This window comes from Ursus arctos, unplaced genomic scaffold (genome assembly GCF_023065955.2).
Source record: "Ursus arctos isolate Adak ecotype North America unplaced genomic scaffold, UrsArc2.0 scaffold_4, whole genome shotgun sequence".
Classification (NCBI taxonomy): Eukaryota; Metazoa; Chordata; class Mammalia; order Carnivora; family Ursidae; genus Ursus; species Ursus arctos.
In genome coordinates, this window is record NW_026623056.1 from 26,731,783 (window position 1) to 26,748,718 (window position 16,936).

Below are 16,936 nucleotides of genomic sequence, written 5' to 3' on the forward strand. Positions count from 1 at the left end.
GCTCAGTCAGCTAAGCCTCTGACTCGGTTTCAGCTCAGGTCATGGTCTCAGGGTGGTAAGATAAACCCCCTTGCCCCCCATGGGCTCTGAGCTCAGCACAAGTCTGCTTAAGGCTCTCTCTTCCCCTGCCCTCCCGCCTCTCTAAGATTAGATAGATAGATAGATAGATAGATAGATAGATAGATATTAAAAGAGAAATAAAAACTATTACTTGAATAAAAAATTGTTATTTTTTTTGAAAGTAGATTCCACACCCTATGTAGAGCCTAATGCAGGGCTTGAACACTCTACTGTGAGATCAAGACCTGAGATGAGATCAAGTCAGGCATTCAACCAACTGAGCCACGCAGGCGCCCCCCAAAAATTGTTACCTCACTTAGATGGAATGAAATGGGAGAATGGGATGGTTTGACAGTACCCAAATTCTCAACTGCCATAATAAGAAATTACCAGATAAAGTAAAAGATAGAAATGTCAAGAAATACTTGTTTAAGTACATAATTTAGAAATGTGAGGATTAATGCCTGCTAAGAACAGCTCAGAGTTAAAAGTAGAATCCTCTGTGGAGTTGGACTTGGCAGTGGGAAGTTTAAAGCTGGGGACTGGCATTGTTTATTACAACTCCTTTAAGATTATTTGGATTTTTAATCTACGTACACTGCTTTGTTAAAAACCTAAAATAACTAGGCCTGAAAAGACACTTCCCTTCATTGCTCTCCTTTTTGAAAGATAAAACCTGTTAAACAATTTAGTATAAAAAATATCTAATTAAAAAAGCCACAAATACCAAGTACCAAAGAAGTACTAAAGCATGCAATAAGCTCCTACAAATAGTGCTTTTTAAGTCATTCAAGCATTTCTGAACTTTTCTTAGGCAAGTGTTTTAAACATTTGTTATAAAGACACAAATGTTAGAATAGCATAAACAACTTTATGGTGTAACAAATATACTTTAAGCAGTCATTACTTACACCCCACTCCCTGCTAAAAATGTATAATTTTCGTTTTTGAGAGCGAACTCTATATTGCAGCTGTTCTCCAAGTTAGGGTATCCAACATTCCATATGAAATGCATATAATGGGGTGTCTGGGTGGCATAATCGGTTAAGCATAGGACTCTTGCTTTCAGCTCAGGTCATCATTTTGGGGTTGTGAGATCAAGCTCCACATGGTGTTCTGTGCTGGGCATGGCGCCTACTTAAGATTTCTTCTCTCCCTCTGCCTTTCCACTACCCCCACCGCCCCTCCCCCCAGTGTACATACACTCTCTAAAATAAATCTTAAAAAAAAAAAAAGAAAGGAAGGAAGGGAGGGAGGGAGGGAGGAAGGAAGGAAGGAAGGAATATAATGACATGATGCCCTAAAGTGTTTACACTTCTAAAGATCTTTTGGTGTATTTAACACAGCAATGCTGGTAAGATTCTTATTATCTCAGTGAGGTAAGCATTAGAATTTCAGGCCTAGTTATTGGAGGTATTCAAACAGATCAGAAGTGTTTCCCTGGTCTGACAGCCAGAACATTTGTAAGAAATGTATTCTAACCCTGATTTAGAAGAGGAGAGGGTCATGCTGCCCATACATTCCTAGAAACTTCTCTAATTTGGAGTTCTGTAATACATTCAGAATGGTGCCATGTTTAACAAATATTTATCCTTAAAAATACTAGAATACTTCTTGAAAACCTATTATATTTATTCTTTTAAACTATTCTGATCTGAAGAAAGAACTGAAGTTTAGGAAAGGGGAAAATGAACATAAAAAAAGTTTATTTCTAGCCCTGAAAGAACAAAATTATTGAACAAAGTCATCAAATACAGCAGTTAATGTCAATGTAACAATTAAATAATCGAATGGGATTAAATTAAAATAAAAGTCAATATAAAATTTGAAGACAAAACAGAAAAGACAAACTACTTTCACTTAATTCCATTTCTATCTACCAAAATAAGGGGGGGGGGAAAGGCAACACATTCCTACCAAAGATGTCGAATTCCAAATATAATTCTTTGCTTTTCTTAATACAGGATGAAAATTTGTTTGACACAATCATACATTTCTTTTTCCCTTTCATTTAGCAACATTCTAGAATGGTGAGTGAAAAGGACTTCAGCTCTCTCAAGGCCAGGCCAATGCTTGATTCTCCCTGGTAAATCCCACAATATCTACCACAGTGCCTTTGCCAAAGTGGTCAATAAATGTGCTGAGTGATTAAACAAATGTGTGTGTGTGTGTGCGTGCGCGCGCGCATTTTTCCCCTTTCTTACACACACACACACACACACACACACACACACACACACACACACAGTGGGGAAATGGATTTTAATTGTCTAGCTTATCTATTGTGGAAGCAATGGAAACAAGGAAGACAATCTTCATTTTATAGAACTATGAAATTCCACTATAAAAAACCCAAAAGGAGTATGAATCTGGATTTTAGCTCTAATTCTACCATGGTTTTTTGACATGTCACTGGATATGGATCTCATTATATTTTAAAGTTTTAGATTAAAACACTGATGCAAGTTCTTTAAGCACCCATTTTTTCTAACTATACCTACAGCCCAATTAGATCTAAAATTGTTCTGGCTAGAATACAGGATATATAAACAGACATGTATTCATATGAACCCTACAAAGAAATACTCATAGGTAGTTTTAAATTGCTTATTAAAGGCACAGGTTCATTTAGGACTGGTGGTAACTAGATACATTTTAAGCAGCTCAATATTTATGTGTGGAAGGGAAGAGAATTTATACTATGCGCCAGGCGCTCAACACGTGAAAACACAGTTGTGTTAGCTTCGGTTTCTTACACTATCACAACTACTCTACCTGTTTACTATTCTCAGGTAGGAGAAAATACTCCATATTTTCGTGGTTTCCCAGTTTGAACTGTCCCTAAAAGCAGCAAAAGGAACAAGAGGAGAAGGAAACCTGAAGACCACCAGAGAGTCTGAAATACAATAAATAAGTACTAGAGTAATATTGTTCTAATAACACAAGAGGGCTAAGGTAACTTTTAGTTTTCAATGGGAATTTTCATTCTGAAGTGATGACAAAAAGGGTGAATACAAAAGGCAGTCATTAAAAAAACATGAATCTTGATTCAGATATAATTTTTCTTTAACAAGATCTGAACATTTTAATTTAAAATTAACTAATAAATCACAATTCCATATTGCTTTTAGGATTATCTTGTTTAAAAATGACACACTTCAGAATTAACCAAAGTATATTTCTATTACAAGTTAGTTTATCCAAGTAAGTAAAGAATAAACCGCAGTGTAGCTCCCTTAACCTAGGAGTCAGGTTTTAATGACAAAGTCCGTTGCCAGCAATGGACGCGCAGGTAACCCTCAAAGATGTTGTAAATACAAATCCCAAACTGCTTCTATAAACTGGAAAGACCTTTGTTGAGTCACAGGCATAAAAATGGGGCATTGGCACTGGATTCAATGAACATGGTCTCTATGACGTACGTATGGCAGGGCCTTCCAGAGTGGTCATGACGATCGGTCTTAACATCTGGTTGATTTTCTATTTCATTGGTAGCGTCGTCTTTATCATCATCCACCCAAACAACGATTTACACAGAATGTTCACATCTGAAACCCAAGAGGCACTGTAGATTTTCATCAGAAATAAACCAGCTTGTTTCTGTAATTTAGTAATAGCTGTAGGGGCCATATAATCCAGAGAAAAATGAAATCAAGAATCAAACTGAAAACAGAGACCAGTAAGTGCTCTAGATAAGTTTCACTAATTATTTTACTCAGTTTTGTGAAAACCTTGCATTATCAATGAAAAACAGCCATTTCTATCCTAATAACACAGATGTGAGGAAAATGATAAGAAATAAAACTCTATTCGTTCCCCTAATGTAGTTCAAAACATCAAACTTATTTTTGTTCATGGCCTGTACTACTGCAGGATGGCGAGTAGGCGTGAAGTTAATGAGGAGCGGTGGTGGGGAACAAACTGCCTGAACGACACCAGATTCTTCTCTTTTATGTGGCTTGAGGCATGTCAGAAGGGGCAACACCACTTCCACAAGCCAAACAAGAAAAAATAAGGACAGAAAAGAGAGCAGAAGGGGGGTGGAGAAGAAAGGGCACTCTCATAATTACTGCTACAGGTCACAGACCCTCTTCAAATTTTTAAAATAAAAAAAGTATTGCTATCAACAAGCACATTTCATTTTTCTTCTCCAGTTTTTTTTTACACGATTTTTGAAAAAAATCTAACGTAACTCAACATCTCAAATAATCCATGAATTTATGAAGTACTTTGTGACTTAAGTTCTCATAGATAGTAAAATGTTGGTAATGGGCTGGAAACAATGTTTATAACAAATCTCTATAGTTTACTCATCAGAAGCTGCATCTCTATGTAACTGTCATTTCTCTTTCAAGAATATAATCTTATCTAATTATTTTAGAGCTCACCAAAGTTCTATTCTCTCACTTTGTTTCTGCTAGCTCCAAGTATTTTTCTCCTTTAAATGGAAAAAAAATTAATTTTTAAATTCTGAAAATTTAATGGTTATTATATTATTTACCAAAGGGGGAAGGGTAGAGTAGGGTGAGAGAGGGTTAATTAAAAAAACAAACTAACTAAAATTACAACATATACAGAAACTTATTTCCAAAATGAAGGTAAAAGGAGGAAGGGCAAAGTAGCGATACCAACCAGTCACAAAGCCCAAGTTGGAACAAGAAAGAACAAATCACTTTGGTTCCTGAAGCCCAATCTGAAGAGGATATAGTCAGAAAAGAAACAAAATTGTAAGGATGTATAATCAATGGGATTCTTTTTCTGTCTCAATGATTTAGTTATAAATATAGATTATTAGTCTCTCTATACATGTAACAAATGCCAAACAACTCACTACCATGAAATTTCTAAAACTCTTTCACATTTGTTAAAAAAGGTAAAAATCACATGTTTTTCTTCCCTTCCTTCAGTTCAAATTATGAACTGAAATATTACATGCAGTAATAGCTGGTCCTAACTTCTATACAAAGCTAACCGATTTTGAGCTCCTCTGCCAATATAAGGAGCTACATAGTTTTTATTACATTTACCTTGAATTTAGGCACAAGAAAAATTTCTCAAAGCAACTCAATGGAGGAAGGAAAGGAAAAAGAAGGCTATGAAGAAGAGACAAAAGACCAGCAGATGAAACAAATACTCTGAAAAACTCGAATCTGCCATTCAAGTATTGAAAATACTCCCCCAAGGGGACAATGAATGGGATCTATCACGATGAAGTCAGCAAAATAAAATGCAAATCTCAAGCACGATAAATGGGCCTGATGGGCTGTCTGCTGAAAAAAGTAAGGCTAGTGATTCAGTCCGCAATTCCTTTTGGACTCTATAAAGAAGGGAGTCAACAGAAAGTTGTCATTCTGTTTTGCAATTTTCTCTTGGTTGTCTTCAGGAAGTAGTAGTTTGCTTTTTCCTCCATGTTATGCAGACCATTTCTTTAAACCCCAAAAGATAATAATTTTCATATATTAAAAGATTTCTTTTTAGAAAATGGAAGAAAGAATACGAGGCCACAGCAGTGATGCTAACGATTACTCTTCATCGCTTCTTTAGCTGCCATGATCAGTGGTGTCAGGCTGGACAAGGGTTTGGCCAGTTTCAGGAAGGGATGCTGCCAGAGAGAGAGAGAGAGGGAAATATGTATCAGTGTCACCAGCTCAGAAGCTAAATATTTCCTTTCAGTTTAAGCCCCAAAGGCTATTTTATGGATTATAATTTATTTAACAAACATGTATTTCAGGACGTGTGTAAAATCAACATAATCAATATATCACTTTCATAGTTGAAAGCAGTTCTTTTAGTTTATCTAATGTTATAAAATCCCACCTACATGACCTAGATACCCACGCCAGCAAATGAACTTGTCTGAGAATTGACAATATGCAAAAACTCATATACTTGATTGTAGTATTATAGCTATTTTATTCTCAGCAGATAAAACTAGAGCAACTCCCACGCTGCTGGTGATAAATGAAGAGTGAAATGTTAATTATTAATCCTATGTACACTTCCTGTTGGTTACTCAAAAAAATCAACTTTATCCAAAAATAGTATTATTTCCAAATTCACCTGTAACAATTCTTTGGCCGAACCCCTTTTCTCCACATCCATCTCCAAACACCGGTTTAAGAAATCCCGAAATATTGGGGAAAGTTTCTCTGGATTCTGAAGTTCTGGAGTTCCATTAGTTGCTATCAGGTACAAGGCCTAGAAATAGAGAAGTATCTTTGACGTACTTAAAGCAGCACAACAAAGTGAGACAGCACTTTACAAAGTTTATGATCTTTTACTTCTTCAGGTTTTTTTTAAAAGATTTTATTTATTTATTTATTTGACAGAGAGATAGCCAGCGAGAGAGGGAACAGAGCAGGGGAGTGGGAGAGGAAGAAGCAGGCTCCCAGCGGAGGAGCCCGATGTGGGACTCGATCCTGGAACGCCGGGATCACGCCCTGAGCCGAAGGCAGACGCTTAACGACTGTGCTACCCAGGCGCCCCAAAAGATTTTTTTTTTTTTTTAAGTAATCTCTACACCCAACGTGGGGGTCGAACACACAACCCTGAGATCAAGAGTCGCACACTCCACTGACTCAGCCAGCCAGGCGCCCCTGGATCTCTTACTTTTAAAGAAGTAAAAGACATTCACCAGAAATAATAAATTAAGGTGCAGTATTATTTCTGCCCATTTGTAGCAGATATTTTCCCTTTACTTTTTAGATGTTACATTCCCATAATTTTTGGGGCAGAAATTAGCTTTATGTTTTTGGGGAGGGGTTATAAATGTAATACATACTGATAAAAGAACTATAATACATGAGTGTTTAAAGAAAAATGAGCACAATCCCACTATCGACATATAGCATCCATTTACCTTTCTCAAGCTTTTATCCCAAGTCACACCAGATTTCAAAATGGGATTTGTTGAAACCTTTTTTTTTCTTCAAGTTTTTATTTACATTCTAGTTAGTTAACATATAGTGTAATATTGATTTCAGGAGTGGAATTTAGTGGTGCAGAACTCCCCTCCCCTTTTTAAAATTAGCTGTTACCTATACAGCTATAGATGAAATAGGCAGAACAGAGGACATTTAGGGCAGTGAAAACACTCTCTATGATAATGGATGTAAGTTATTCATTATACATTTGACCAAACCCACGGAACTGTACGATATCCAAGAGTGAACCCTAATGCAAACTGCAGACTGGGTGATAATGATGTGCCAATGTAGGTTCTTCAAATCTAAGAAACGGACCCGCTGGTGAGGGATGTTGATAATGGGGGAGGTTTCTTACATTAATAAGGTACACTTGTTACAAGTGATGAACCACTACTGAGACACTTTTATTTTTAAACCTTTTTGTTTGTTTCAAGTTCTTATTTAAATTCTAGTTAGTTAACGTGTCATGTAATATTGGTTTCAGGAACAGAATTTAGTGATTCATCACTTACACAGAACACCCGGTGCTCACTACAAGGGTCCTCTTTAATACCCATCACCACCCATTTAACCCCACCCCCACCCCAAGCAACCCTCAGTTAGTTCTCTACAGTTAAGGGTCTCCGATACACTTTCATTAAACAAGTCTATGGTTTACACTGGGGTTCACTCTTTGTGTTGTAGAGTCCTATGGATTTTGACAAATACATACTGCCATGTTTCTGACATTATAGTATCATACAGAATAATTTCACTGCCCTAAAAATCCCTTCTGCTCCACCCATTCACCCTCCCCACTCCACCCCACAAACACCTAGTAACCACTGATTTTTTTTTCCCCCAAAGATTTACTTATTTATTTTAGAGAAGGAGGGGCAGAGGGAGAGGGTGAGGGAATATTAGGCAGACTCCATGCTGAGTGTGGAGCCCAATGTTGGGCTTGATCTCATGATCATGAGATCATGACCTGGGCCAAAACCAAGAATCAGAGGCTTAACTGACTGTGCCACCCAGGGGCCTCCCCCAACTTTTTTTTTTTTTTTTTTTTAAGATTTATTTATTTATTTTAGAGAGTATGGTGGATCTTTTTTACTCTCTGTAGTTGGAATCATATAGTAGGTAGCTGTGTTAGGCTGTATTTGTTCACTAAGCAATATGCATTTTAGGTTCTTCCATGTCTTTTTGCAGTTTGATAGCTCATTTCTTTTTGTTTTTTGTTTTTTTATCTTTTTAATGTCATGGAATAACATTCCACCATATGGATGTACCACAGTCTATTTATAAACTTACCCTTTTAAAATAAAGTATATTTATGTACTTCACACCTTGGCTGGTTGCTTCTGATTTGGGGCAATTATGAATAAAGATGCTATAAACATTTGTGTGTAGGTTTTTGTGTGGACATAAATTTCCAACTCATTTGGGTAAATAATAATGAGCACAACTATGAACTGCATGTTTATAAGAGTATGCTTAGTTTTGTAGGAAACTGCCAAAACGTCTTCTAAAGTAGCTGTACCATTTTCCATTCCCACCAGCAATGAACGCCGAGTTGTACTGCTCCACATTCTAACCACCATTTGGTATTGCCATTAAAAAAATGTTACGCCATTCTAACAGGCGTGTATCTTATTGATTTTTTAATTTTGCAATTCCCTAATAGCATGATGTCGAACATCTCATATGCTTCTTTGCCATCTGTATCTTCTTTTTTTTTTTTTTTTTTTAAAAGATTTTATTTATTTATTCGACAGAGATAGAGACAGCCAGCGAGAGAGGGAACACAAGCAGGGGGAGTGGGAGAGGAAGAAGCAGGCTCATAGCAGAGGAGCCTGATGTGGGGCTCGATCCCAGAACGCCGGGATCACGCCCTGAGCTGAAGGCAGACGCTTAACCGCTGTGCCACCCAGGCGCCCCCCATCTGTATCTTCCTTTAATACTTATTTAAGTAATCTCCATGCCCAACGTGGAGCTCGAACTCATGACCCTAAGATCAAGAGTCATACTCTTACTCTACCAACTGAGCCAACCAGGTGCCCCATCTGTGTATCTTCTTTGTCTATTGAGATCTTTAGTTCCTTTTTTAGATTAGGTTGTTTATTTTCTCATTGTTGATGTCTGAAGAGTTCTTTTTATATTTTGGATAACATCTGATCATCAGAAAGGTGTTTTGCAAATATTTTCTCCCAGTCTATGACTTGTCTTTCCATTATCTTAATAGGGTCTTTTTAGACACTATTAATAGTGTCTATTAGAGAGGAAGATCCCTATTTTTTTTTTAAGGATTTTATTTATTTATTTGACAGAGATAGAGACAGCCAGCGAGAGAGAGAACCCAAGCAGGGGGAGTGGGAGAGGAAGAAGCAGGCTCATAGCGGAGGAGCCTGATGTGGGACTCGATCCCATAAAGCCGGGATCACGCCCCGAGCCGAAGGCAGACGCTTAACCGCTGTGCCACCCAGGCGCCCCCCTATTTTTTTTTTTTAAGGTTTTATATATTTGAGAGAGAGAGAATGAGTCGGGGGCAGAGGCAGAGGAAGAAGCAGACTCCTCACTGATCAGGGAGCCCGATGCGGGGCTCGATCCCAGGACCCTGAGATCATGATCTGAGCTGAAGGCAGATGCTCAATCGACTGAGGCACCCAGGAGCCCCAAATTCCTTTTTTTGTTCCTTAAGTTGTATTTATTTAAGTAACCTCTACACCTGACATGGGGCTCGAACTCATGACCCCAAGATCAACAGTCACACACTCCTCTGACTGAGCCAACCAGGATGATTCCAATTTTAATGCAGTCCAATTTATTCTTTCATGGATCATGCTTTTTGATCTAAAAACACTGCCAAACCCAACGTCACCTAAATTTTCTCCTGAATTATTTCATATTTCTGCTGTATCACCAAATGCTCTGCTTACCTCATCTACTGAGGCCTGGATCTCCCCTGAAGAACTGCCTCATCCACAGTGCTCTCTAGGGGTCACCATTCCCTCCCAGTCCTTTGTACCTCTGCACCTAGAGGAGTGTCCTTATGGCCCCTCATCGCCTCTCTGAGAAATCTACCTCCCTCCTTCAGAACTCCTGGGCTTTCAAACTCCTATCTACCTTACTTTGTTTTAAACATCTACCAAACACTATTGTTACCATCTCTAACAGTGCTCATAACTCCCAGAGATTTCAATAGCTAGAGAGGCTTGTGACAGTCCCTTGACCTCATTTTCTCCCCATGCTCTTGTCCTCTGGCCTCCCTCGGCCACACAAACCCATGGTCACAGCCTGTGCCTCATTATCAGTACCCATAACACAACTCTGAAATTGCAGCTGCTCTCCACCTCCTACTTTTTTCACTCTGAGCACTCCCAACACCAGCAAGCCTCTGACTCTGCTAAACCTTAAATAAATCCCATTGATCTTCCAGTGTTCATCATTCCTTTTATATAATCACTTCTTTGACCCTCTTGCACTTCACAGCATTCACTGTGCTACACATTAAAACTGCCTACTCCTTGCCTGTACCCGTGCAGCGAAGGACAGTAGAAGAAAGAGATACATCCCTGCTGACCGGCATCATTCACCTCACACAGGCCCTATTTCACTCACTCTCCCACTCTCTGCTTTCTGTTTCAGAACACTCAAGTCTCCGTAGGCTCCTCTTGGCAGTGACAGTTTCTTAGACTTTTCCTTTGTTTTTGTTGACCTTGACAGTGTGGAGGAGTGCTGGTCAGGTTTTATACTGCAGAATGCCCTCTACTGGAATCGGATGTTTTCCTCGTGATTACAGACGGAGAATATGAGCTTTGGGAAGTTAGATCACAGAGTGCCATCTCCACTGCATCATATCAAAAGCACATACCGTCAACATAGTTTACGACTGTTGATGTTGACCTTATCACCTGGCTGAGGCTGTGCTTGTCAGGTTTCTCTACTGCGAAGTTATTCTTTTCCCCACTTTTTATACTCTGATCTTCAGAAGAAAATCACTATGTGCAGTCTATACTTAAGGAATGGGCAGTTACGCTCCATCTTCCTGAGGGGGGAATATCCACATACATTATTTGGAATTCTCTCTTCTGCCCCTTTCATTTATTCACTTACTTATTTATATCAGCATGGACACATATCAGCACTCAACTACTTACTTATATCAGCATGGACACGTAAACATTATTTTATACTTCAGGTTGCTATCCCATACTACTTTATTCTGTTGTTCAAATTGTTGCATCTTTGGCCACTAGAGCTCTTTCAGTTGGCCCCTTGCCCCTCTGACAAACTCACCAGTGTGAGCTCTTCTCTTTTTTTTTATTTTTTTAAGATTTTATTTATTTATTCGACAGAGATAGAGACAGCCAGCGAGAGAGGAAACACAAGCAGGGGGAGTGGGAGAGGAAGAAGCAGGCTCATAGCAGAAGAGCCTGATGTGGGGCTCGATCCCATAACGCCGGGATCACGCCCTGAGCCGAAGGCAGATGCTTAACCGCTGTGCCACCCAGGCGCCCCTGAGCTCTTCTCTTTAACTCAGTATGATTTATGATTCTATTTTATCTCCTTAGCTAAATTTTATCAGGCATAATTCTTTCTTTCATTATTTTTGGGTTTGCTTAAGAGGTGAGAGCATGCATCTTTCAATTTTCACAATTATCACAGTATTAAGCCACTTCCCACAGATTAAAACCACCTTACAATTCCCCCCCTCAGCTTTATGCTTTTGTCATTTTACTAGTACACATGTTCTTTTCCTCCCCCTCATTACTTTCACGTAAACAGTTTTATCTTTTAAAGGCATTTACATAAGAAAATCTTATATATTTACTCACAGTTACTATTTCTAGCACTCTTCATTTCTTTTTGTAGAGCCATATTACCATTTTCTTTCTGCTTGAAAGATTTCCCTTAATATTTCTTATAGTGTAGATCTGCTGGCAATAAATGCTTTCAATGTCTGTTTAGAAAAATCTTCATTTCACCTCAGTTTTGAAAAGATATTTGTTGGCTGTAGAAGTCTTGATTTTCCCCCAAAACTTAGTTACACATATATTAGAACACTTGAAGTTGTCTCATTATTGCTCTTTCGTTTTTTTTTTAAATTTCATTTCTGTCTCTATTCCTTCCAAACGCTGCTACTCTTAACATGTGAAATGCGGTTACAAAAACTGCTTTAGTGACTTTGTGTGCTCTTCTATCTGTGTCAGTTCTGGTCTGCTGCAGTGGACTGATTTTTCTCTTCATGGGTTGTACTTCCCTGCTCTTCTGCCTGCCGGATAAAGTGACTGGATATTTAAGTGCTTATTGGCTGCTGGATATTTCTGTATTCCTATAAATATTCTTGAGCTTTGCTCTGCAACAGTTACTTGAGGATCTCTTCGGGTCTTGTGTTTCAGACTGGTTAGGTGGGACTATAGCAGCATGTAGTCTAGGGGTTTATTTCCCATCACTGAAGCAAGACTCTTTTGAGTCTTCTATTCAATATCCCGTGCATTACAAGGTTTTCCACTGTGGCTGACAGAAGCAGGCACTATTCCCAGCCTCTGTGTGAGCACCAAGCACTGTTTTTTCAATCTTATATGGATATACCCCTGACCTTGGATAGATTCTTCACACAGATGCACCAGTCTCTGCTGAATGTTCAATGGGACTGCATAGATTCCAGAATCTTCCATGAAGCTTTCTCCTCTCCTGTTCTCTGTCTTGTAAACTGTAGCCGAGTTGGTCTCCCCAGACTCTCAACTCCTTCTCCTTAATTCAAGGAGGCCATTGTGTCCCACCTGGGTTCTTCCTCCCTGTACATGGCCTAAAACTCTCTCAAGACATGAAGCTGGGGCAATCACAGAGCCCACCTCAAGTCTTTCCCACTTTTGGAGATCACTGCTCTTCACTGTTCGATGTCCAGTGTCTTGCAAACCATTGTTTCATATATGCTAATTTTTTTGTTTTTGCTACTTTAGGCAAGGGTGGTGAATCTGATATCTGTTATTCCATCTTGACAGGAAGCAGAATTTCCTGCTTGCCAAGTTTCCATTAATTACATTCACACTGCCAACTTGAATGATCCAAGTTTTAGTCCTCATCTTACTTGACTTGACTGTGGTTTCTGACAAGCTGATATCTCCCTCACTTTTTGCATGCAGATTCAAGGGCATGGGTTTATTTGGTTTTGTGTACCTCTCCAGCCATTCCTCCTCTGTCTCCTTTGCTGGTCTGTCATATCAACTGTTAACTATGGATGCAAGCTGAATCTTTTCTATCGTCTGTCTATGCCTACTTGACCTGGTGATCTTACCTAGATGCATAACTTTAATTTCTATAGCTAACAAGTCTCAAGTTTACATCTCTGACCTGATCCAAGATGGCCATGCCAAACAGCCTGTTCCACAGATTCACTTGGATCTCTCCCTCCCCACTATAATATATATATATATATACTGTATGTATGTATGTATGTATATACTGTATGTATGTATGTATATATATATATATACTGTATGTATGTATATATACTGTATGTATGTATATACTGTATGTATGTATGTATATACTGTATGTATGTATGTATGTATTTACTTTGAGAGAGAGAGAGAGAGAATCTGAAGCAGACCCCATGCTGAGCATGGGGACTGATGCAGGGCTACATCTCATGACCCTGAGGATCACGACCTGAGCCGAAACCAAGAGCTGGATGCTTAACTGATGAATCACCCAGGAGCCCCTCACTTGGATGTCTTGGTAGGCAATGCAAGGTTAACATTTCTAAAACGTGCTAAAATGTTACCTCCTGATCTCCCACCTGCCACCCTCAAACACGACTCTACTTCAAGTCTTCCCCAGTTCAGTTAAGGTGAACTTGAATTTCATCATTCCAGTTGCTTAGGCCAAACTCTAAGAGTCATCTCTCTCTCTCTCTCTCTCCTCCAGATAGACTCTCCTTTAAAAATATATCCAGAATCCAACTACTTTTTCCCACCTCTACTGATACGATTCTGGTCTAAGCTACCATTATGTCTTACCATTATTTCTATAGCCTTCTAACTGGTTTTCCTGTGTCTGTCTTTGCCTCACTGGAAAATCTTTTCTTAACAAAGTAGCCAGAGTGATCCTATTGAAATACAAGTAAGACCATTTCACTTTCTCTGCTCAAAACTCTCCAGTGGTTTGCCTATCTTACCTATGTAGAAGCCAGGATTCTTATAAAGGCCTAATAAGGCACTACATAGTCTGGTCCCATTTCTTCACTGATCTACCTTTTCTCTCCTGCTGTGTGCTCCCTGCACACTAGTTATGGGGGAATCCTCAATGCTCTTTGAATATACCAAAAATGCCTCTTCAGGGCCTTTCATGTCCTGTACTTTCTATTGGAACGTTCCCTTTGGTAACTCAGTATCACTCTCTTATCTTCTATGTTCAAATGTCACCTCAGTGAAGCTCTCTCCAAGCACTCTTGTGAAATCAAACACTCTCCTAACTCCCTCCCTACCAGTCCCAGCACTTACACTCTATCATTTAATATATACATATTATTCTTACTTATTTTATTTTTTCTCTCTACCTTCTATGAAGGCAGATTTTTTTTTTAAGATTTTATTTAGGGGCGCCTGAGTGGCTCACTCGTTAAGCGTCTGCCTTCAGCTCAGGTCATGATCCCAGGGTCCTGGGATCGAGCCCTGCATCGGGCTCCCTGCTCAGCAGGGTGTCTGCTTCTCCCTCTCCTACTCTCCCTGCTTGTGTTCCCTCTCTCGCTGTGTCTCTCTCTGTCAAATAAATAAAATCTTTAAAAATTTTATTTATTTGAGAGACAGAGAAACCACAAGGGAGGGGCAGAGGGACTAGCAGACTCCCCACTGAGTGTGGAGCCAGACATGGGACTCGATCCCAGGACACTGAGATCATGACCTGAGCCAAAAACAATTAACCCACTGAGCCACCCAGGCACCCTGAAGGCAGGATTTTCTGTCAGTATACAGCACCTTGTACAGTGCCTACCACAGAGCAGGTATCTGAATTAATATTTGTTAAACAAATGAATGAATTAGAGGGTTTTAAAAATTGTTCCAAAAGTGTTCTAAAATTAATCACCTCTATAAAAGTACTTAATTGCTCATACGAACTGGAATCTTTCCAAGGAGATGGAAAACATTCAGAGAAAAAAGCATCAAAATCCAATGCCACCGTGAAAGGGCCCCTCCTACACATACCCATTACCTTGGTCTCTGGAGCCCATTTTATAGCAAATCCAACTTATTTGGAAAAAAATTAGGAAAAAAGAAAAGTCTGGCAATAACCCTGTGGTCATATATGGTTATTTAAAAACTTTTAAAAATAATTGCTTCATTGAGATATAACCCATGCACTATAAAAATCACCCTTTTAAAGTGTACAATTCAGTGTTCTTAACATTAAGAACATTCATCAAGTTGTACAACCATCACAATTGTCTAATTCCAGAACATTTTTATTCCTCCAAAAAAATACCCACGTGTATTATTAGTTACTCCCTATTCCCTCTTCTCTTCAGTTCCTAGAAACCACTAATCTCCTATCTTTGTGGATCTGCCTGTTGTAGAGATTTCATATGCTATGGATCCTCAGTATTCGCAGATTCCTTATATGTAAACTCATCTACTCATGCTGAAATTTGTAACCCACAAATCAATACTCTTAGTGCTTCTCTGATCATTCATGGATATGTGCAGAGAGGCAAAAAGTACAGTGCTGATGTGCCGTCTAGTGTCCTAAGTGAAAGAAGGCTGTGATGTGCCCTGTGGAGAAAACACGTTTGGTAAGCTTCATTCAGGCAGGAGTATATTGCCATCAGTATACTGGCTGTGACTTCAACATTACTCAATCAACAGTATATATGAAAATGGCTTTAAACAGAAGCACACATCAAGCAAGGTTACGGACTCATCAGTTGACAAAAATGACCATAGGCTGGGGTACCTGGGAGGCTCAGTCGGTTGAGCGCCAACTCTTGATCTTGGCTCAGGTTGTGAGGGTCATGGGATTGAACCCCGAGTTGGCTCCGTGCTCAGTGTGGAGTCTGCTCGAGTTTCTCTCCCTCTGCTCCTCCCCCCACTCACACACACACTCTCTCTCTCAAATAAAATAAATAAATGAAATCTTAGGAAAAAAAATGTGACCACAGGCTTGCAGGAACCCAACCCTATATTTCCCCTAGAAGCAACAGTTCAGCATTTATTAATTCAGTATTTGTGGCTTTGCAAAACCTAATTACCATGAGTGACAAAAACCAACTGCAAATGGAATCACACAATATGTGATCTTTTGCTGAGGACTTCTTTCATTTAACATGATGCTTTCAGGTTTAATGTTTTATGTATCTGGACTTTACTACTTTTATTATGATTAAATAATATTCCATTGTATTGACAGATCACTTTTGTTCACTCACTCATCAGATGATGGACATCTGGACTGTTTTTACCTTTTGACTATTATGAATAATGCTGCTCTGAATATTTCTGTGCAAGTTTTTGCGTGGATGTATGCTTGTAATTCTCTTGGATATATATCTAGCAGTGGAATTACTAGGTTATATGGTAACTCAACGTTAATTTTTAGAGGAACTGTCCAATTGTTTTCCAAGTGCTGCATGCACCAACATTTCCACTAGCCATGTATGAGGGTTCCAATTTCTTCACATTCTCACTAACACTTATTATTGTTCATCTTTTGGATTATAGTCATTTCCGATGGTGTGCAGTAGTATCTTGTTGGGGCTCTGATTTGCATTTCTTTAGTAACTAATGATATTGAGCCATATATGATAATTTACAGAAGTAGAAAGAAAAAGAAAGAAAGAAAGAAGAAGACAAAGAAAAAGAACGAATGAACTCCTAAACTTTCCACCTCTGCTGCTGAAATATCTAATTGTTTAAAGTCTACTAACCATAGGCACCTGGGTGGCTCAGTCGGTTAAGTGTCTACCTGCCTTCGGC

General features: G+C 39.0%; 1 protein-coding gene across 2 annotated transcripts in view; it reads right to left on the bottom strand.

The window, feature by feature from the left end:
- Positions 1–1,749: 1,749 nt before the first annotated feature.
- The window catches only part of PAK2 (p21 (RAC1) activated kinase 2), an 89,792-nt gene continuing 74,605 nt past the window's right edge, over positions 1,750–16,936 (bottom strand). For both annotated transcript variants that reach the window (XM_026495900.4, XM_048214894.2), the window contains 2 exons: positions 6,121–6,258; positions 1,750–5,662 (listed from right to left, as the gene is read on the bottom strand). In XM_026495900.4, the coding sequence (XP_026351685.1) occupies positions 5,576–5,662; positions 6,121–6,258 (225 nt within the window). In that variant the 3' untranslated portion in view covers positions 1,750–5,575. The remainder of the gene's footprint in view (positions 5,663–6,120; positions 6,259–16,936) is intronic.